General features: G+C 32.5%; 1 protein-coding gene and 1 long non-coding RNA gene across 2 annotated transcripts; one reads left to right on the top strand and one right to left on the bottom strand.

The window, feature by feature from the left end:
- Positions 1 to 1,337: 1,337 nt before the first annotated feature.
- Positions 1,338 to 2,941, bottom strand: LOC110813062 (Pollen Ole e 1 allergen and extensin family protein). Its single transcript, XM_022040057.2, has 3 exons — positions 2,803 to 2,941; positions 2,157 to 2,407; positions 1,338 to 2,031 (listed from the first exon to the last, which is right to left on the bottom strand). The coding sequence occupies exons 1-3, from the start codon at positions 2,874 to 2,876 to the stop codon at positions 1,700 to 1,702; spliced, it is 657 nt and encodes a 218-aa protein (XP_021895749.1). The 5' UTR covers positions 2,877 to 2,941; the 3' UTR covers positions 1,338 to 1,699.
- On the top strand, positions 1,775 to 3,012 carry LOC148269105 (uncharacterized). The gene is made up of 2 exons (XR_015817782.1): positions 1,775 to 1,914; positions 1,990 to 3,012. It is a non-coding gene; the product is annotated as an uncharacterized LOC148269105 (long non-coding RNA).
- Positions 3,013 to 6,044: the final 3,032 nt, after the last annotated feature.

Genomic DNA, 6,044 nt, shown 5'->3' on the forward strand with positions numbered 1-6,044 from the left:
AAATTCGGGCTTACCGGCGCATTTTAGGGTTCCGACACGATGGCGCCAGCGTCTCTCCGGTGGCTGAGCTCTCCTCCGGCCGCCCCTCTTCTTTTTCTTCGGTCAGGGTGTCGGCTAGGGTTTTGGGGAGCCGGTCAAGAGAGATTTAAATACCTATTCTTTTTCAATCGGGGTTGTCCGTGCGAGTCCACGTAGATTAATGAAGGTCGTCCGATCACACTTATTTGGGAAATGCATCCGGACCGTTCGATTGGAGACATGCGAGCTATTTGAGCCTATTCAGAGAATCAATATGGGTCGTTCGCGCGCGCGAGAGTGACTCCAAACCGTTCGATCGGTTTAACACGTGGATTGTCAGTGTAGCTTCCCGTGTGGAGCCTGTGTCGGCGTGTCCGCCACACGGCATGAGACGATTCGTCGTGCTGCTGACTAGGCGTCCACGTAGCCTTTTTCTTCCTTTTCGCGAATTAACCCGTCCTTTTTGAATTTCTTTTTAAATAGGTTCTTCTTTATTCTCAGTTTGTCTCCAATTTTTAAAATTGTTTTTAAATATGTCCAAAATATATATATTTAAAAAAAAATTAAAATTAAATCTTACACATTATTATTAAAAAAAGATTAAATTTTATCATTTGGAGCCTAATTTTCAGATTTTGGATGTTACAGATGAGACCATCTTCATCGTGGTAGTTGAGAATGTTTGATGTTAGTACTTGAGCAAAAAATTCTGTTTCGACACTCAGGAACCTAAATCGGGAGGGTTTTAGCCTTTGTTTGATTAACCATTTTTTCTTAAATAAGACTCTGCTCAAAGGATTGTCACATCCTCATATCTGGTGGAATTGTGGCAAGAAGTTTACTCTTTGAATATCAGCAATCAGTCAAACCCAGACATGTTATGTAGTGTATTTCTGTGACCATGCTTGGTAGAGTAGCCATGCTAGCTCTTCTTAGACTTCCTATTACTTGCCAAAGAAAAATCTTGGTGAGGTCTCTTTCAGAAAAAATAGTGAAATCTTTTCTTTGTGATCTTTCATACATGCATGTGATCTGATCCATGATGAGTACATAGTGTTCAATGCTGGTTATTTAGGCTCCAGGTGGACCTTCATGGATCAGGGAATAACACTATTTTATGTACAGAAAGTGGGATCTCTATTCCATGATTGTATTTCCCTTATTTCAAATTTCTTACTGTCCCATCTACAAATTCTTCCTGTTGCAAAATTTTCAATTTTCCGGACAAATTAGAGAATCATTACATACTGTTCATATTTTGGAACAAAAATCGACGGTACAATTCAAGAAAAATTAAGAAAAAAATGGCAAATTAAACATGTCTTCAAACCTGAAATCTGGATTCATAAGATTTTCTTACATAGTTGTATAAACTGAAACAACCCACAAAAAATATTTAATAAGCATGATTAAACAATATTTTCATCAATCTTCTTGATCATCTAGTGCTGCTGCTGCTTCTTCTTCTCTAATAGGAGGCTTAGTTGCTATCTTATTTCCTTGCATTATGTGCTGACTGAGACTGGCAAGGAGCCAGGTTAAGCTTGAGTAGCTGAAGTAATGGAAATATTTGATATACTTTTCAAGAAACAGCCATTTTTATGTAGGAGGAGACTGTTGCAGGATAAGTGGCAAAGAAGAGAACCATACATACGCAAATAAAGCCAAGGTCTTCCTTCTACTAGCCGCACAAGGCAAGGTCTCTCTTTGAGGGCTTGAAACTCAGTGCATTTAGGCTGTAGATGCAGAGATTTGGTCGCTTGGCTTTAAATTCTATCTCATCTGTTGTGCTTCCGTAACCAGGAACATTACATGAAGAAGATGAACTCCTGAGTAAGCTCGCTTGACATGAAGATCCCATAGCTGCCTCTGCGCATGACACCCCATCCACTGATGGTATGTCCAACTTGTACATTCCATGTCTGTTTGTTGTTCTGTTCACTGACACTGTTATCTGCTCTCTGGTTCTAGGTGACACTGCTTTGAATCTGCAGTCTATTCTGACCTGTGCACCTGGTTAATTAAAACATGAGAGTACTTAAAAAAAAAAAAACTGTTTCTGTACAGAGCTTGAAATTTTTTTTTAAGGGAAAATTTCAGAACATGAAACCACTACTGGGTTTCTTTTGCTTTATTACCTGGTATGAAGTAGCTGTGGGTGGAGAAACTGTTGTTTGAGCAGATGTCGCAGTAAACGAGACCCATGACTGTGATCTGAGCATAGTTATGACTATGTGCTGGCTCAACTTTGAAAGGCAATGAGAGGAAAAGCGAAGAGGAAAGAGTAAAGAGGATTATGATGATTGGTTTCATGGGAGCCAACTTTGGGAGACAACAATAAACCATAGGCTTCCACATAAACCTTCTCCGAGATGATTTGGGCTTAAAACTGCTCAGCACAAAAAGCAAGCATTACCATATAGTTTAATGAAAGAAGATGGGTTTGTTGTGTGGATAAAGAGGGCCAATAGTTGGTGGAGATCCAACTGTAACCAAAAGTGAACAAGTTTATCTTTTTCACAAAAAACAAAGACATGTGAATGTTCTTTGGCAGTTCTTGATTTTTTTCATGTGTAGGGGAGATAGAAGAGGGTAGCTTCTGTATATAAATTAAGTTACTGTTAATTTGTCAGATTCATGTTGTTTGGGGCTTGAGTTGAAGATATGAATCCCATAATTAAAAAACCCAACAAAATGAAGAAGGAAAAGAGGAGGAAGAAGAAGAAGGAGAAGAAGAAGCAGAAGGAGAAGAAGGAACTCAAAGTCAAGGTATTTAAAGATTACCCATATATGTACATATATAGCACAAGACCAGAAAATCTTCTTCGCTCAGCTTCTCCTACTTGGGCTCTTTGCATCTTTGCAATTTTTATTGACTATATATAGAACTTGTGGATTGTATAGTTGCCTATCTCATTACTTAAAGTTGCTTATTGCATGTGATGAGTGCACAAAGCTGAAGTGAATGCTATGCAACAGTGCATTTATTGCTCATTGATATCGTTGTGAGATGTTCATTTCATCAAGAAGTCTTGTGGGTAAATTTTTTTTGGAAAAAAAAGTTCAATACTTTTGCTCGATTAAAAGCTATTTGGATGGACTTTTTACTTCAAGTGCTTTTAAATGTACAAAACTTTAAGCTTCAACAAACTTTTAAGCATGTAGTACTTTATGCAAGAAAAGCATGTAGTACTTTTAGCTTTTTCCCTTTACTGTCAAACTCTTGATAGCTTGAGTAAGTATTTTCTTTGTTTTTCAGCTTTTCTTGCTAGTTAATTCTATTTCTCTCTTGTAGTGTATCATATATTCTTTAATTTCCTACCCTTGATTGGTTAATCATTTTACCCTCGTATGAAATCTTTGGCCTTTTATATTGAATTTCTATATAATCATAGTTGTTTAAATATTAACATTTACTAGTAAAAAACTCACTTTTGGTAATTAATATTTTAATTTTTTAATAAAAATTTATACATTTCATGATATATATACACAATAACTATAAAACAATTTTATAAAGATAATAAGTAAAAGTTACAGTTTCATTTGAATTTATAACATTTTATAAAGAATTCTTACATCTTAACATTTTTTTTAAAGATATTTTTATGAATCTCAAATGAGTTAAAAAATAACACGTTAATAATGCATCTTGTGTTGTTGAAATTATAATGATCAACTTAAATTAAATTTTAATAAATTTAAAAAAAAATTAGAGTGATTAAATTTTTTTAATTAAAATAATTTCGATATATTAAAACTTTTATTTCTTTTTTTTTTTTTAGAAAATATATATAATAAAATATGTTAAATCAACCGTGAAAGGACAAAAAATTTTATATCGTTTTGAACCTGATTAAAATGATGTTTAAGATTTAACTAGATGTTTGAGTTGCTATTTTACTATAAAAACTTAACCTTGTAGTAGTAGTTGCTTCACACACTCTCTCACTTAACGTTGTCACATGAATTAGGCGATTTGGATAAGGCTCGGACGGCATCTTGTTGCTCTCTTTGGTTTCATTCATGGAGTAAAAAGGACTTGTCCAAATCCACGTAACATTCACATGATTCACTTTAATTTTTCAATTTCAAATTATAGCAAAGCATCCTTCAAAAAAAACCAAGAAAAATAAATTAAAAAAAAAAAACAAAAGAGAAATTTTATATATATATATATATATGTATATATTATGTGTGTGCATGTAGGTAAATTATGTTGTACTGTCCGATAGAGAAGAGGGTACGAGTTTAAAATTGTTTAAGAAAAATATGTAGTCATATTACGTATGCACTAATGACTTGAAACGCACACGTATATAACATATGATTATCTTTAGAATAGTTAAATTATATTTAAATATTTTTTAAAAATAATTAAAATAATGTTTATTAATTAATTAAATTAAAAAATTAATTATAATAAATAATAACAAAAATTTTGTTGATAATTTATTTATTTAGTTAATTAGTTAAAATAATTTTGTTTAGTTTTTTTAATCTTCTAAATGTAACTTCTTGCTATTATTGCCTTTTATTAAAGTTTATGAACTACTTCACAAAATTTGTCAGTAAATAAATTTTAGAGAAAATTGGGGAGGACCACAAAAATTGTTTTATTTTCAATTTGGGCACCTGACAGTATTTCATTATTATCAACTTCTAATATTACTTTGTATCATTTTTTTTTTTAATATACTAAATGAAACTTCAAATTTTTATTTATAATTTTAAATTCTAATTGTGAAATTTTTTTTTTCTAAAATAATAAAAGTAATTTTATTAAAAATTAGTATAATACCTTTTAAATTTTATAGATTTTAATAAAATTTAAAATGTATTTTTCCAATTTTATACTTTGTAGGGGGGTAAATTGTATGAGTTAAATAACGTATCTACAAAATTCTGCTTAATTATAATAATTAATTTAAATTAATCAAATTAACAAATCATTGACTCAATTTGAGCTTCATTTTGACTCGGCCATACATATATATATATACACATGAGAGAGGAGTACAATTAGATCATTTTGAGACCTCAGCAAACAAAATAAAAGACAAAAAGGAAATTAAACTCTTTTTTTAACAGCTGTATATTTATATAAGAAACTATTGTTTCATAAATATAAAAATAATGTTCCCGTTTTATGAGGCAAACATTTGGTTATTACCTGTTGGTCCCATTTGATATAATTACACAATATATATATATATATGTATATGTATTCATAAACACATATTGCAATATTATTGGTGTAATACCTTAATTAATTTTAATATAATTAAAATTAATATATAAATATAATCTTTTAATTTTTAAACTTTTATTTACTATAAAAATAAAAAAAAATAAGTGAATAATAAAATTAGAAATAATTTTTTAAAAAAAAATGGTGAAAATTTAGGTTCTGCGTGTGTTTTTGAAAGAAAAATCGAAAACTATGAGCTTAAATATAATTTAAAAAAATTGTGTCACCTAGAACGCCCAATCAGCAACCCCGACAAATCGGTGCCACGCAGGAGGGCACGCTGGCGATTCGTGTGTCTGCGATCGGATAGTCTAAATTTGTTCCCGCGCACATGGACGGTTCAGATCCATTTCTCCTTTAAATGCGATCAGACGACCCAGATCAAATCGGGATGAACGATGCAGATCTACTTCCTATTTAAACACAATCGACGGTCCATATCAAATCGCGATGAACGATCGAGATTCACTTCCTATTTGAACGCGATATAACGATTCATATCAAACGTGAATGACAGCCTAGATTAAAAAGAAACGGATATAAATAACCCTCTTCACATTAAACCCTAACCCTAGCCGGCAAACCCCTCCGCTGGAGAAGAAAAGCCAATTGCTGGGAAGGGAGTCGACCGCCGCCTGCCGCCGCGCCGGAGCCACTTCCGATCGCCAAAAGAGGTATAATTTTTATTCTTCATTCGAAATTCAATTTTGAACACCTACATGGCTAAATCGGAACAAAAGAACCGACGAATGAGCCGGAAACTACGGAAAAAGCC

This window comes from Carica papaya, chromosome 1 (genome assembly GCF_054855325.1).
Source record: "Carica papaya isolate Zhongbai chromosome 1, ASM5485532v1, whole genome shotgun sequence".
Lineage (NCBI taxonomy): Eukaryota > Viridiplantae > Streptophyta > Magnoliopsida > Brassicales > Caricaceae > Carica > Carica papaya.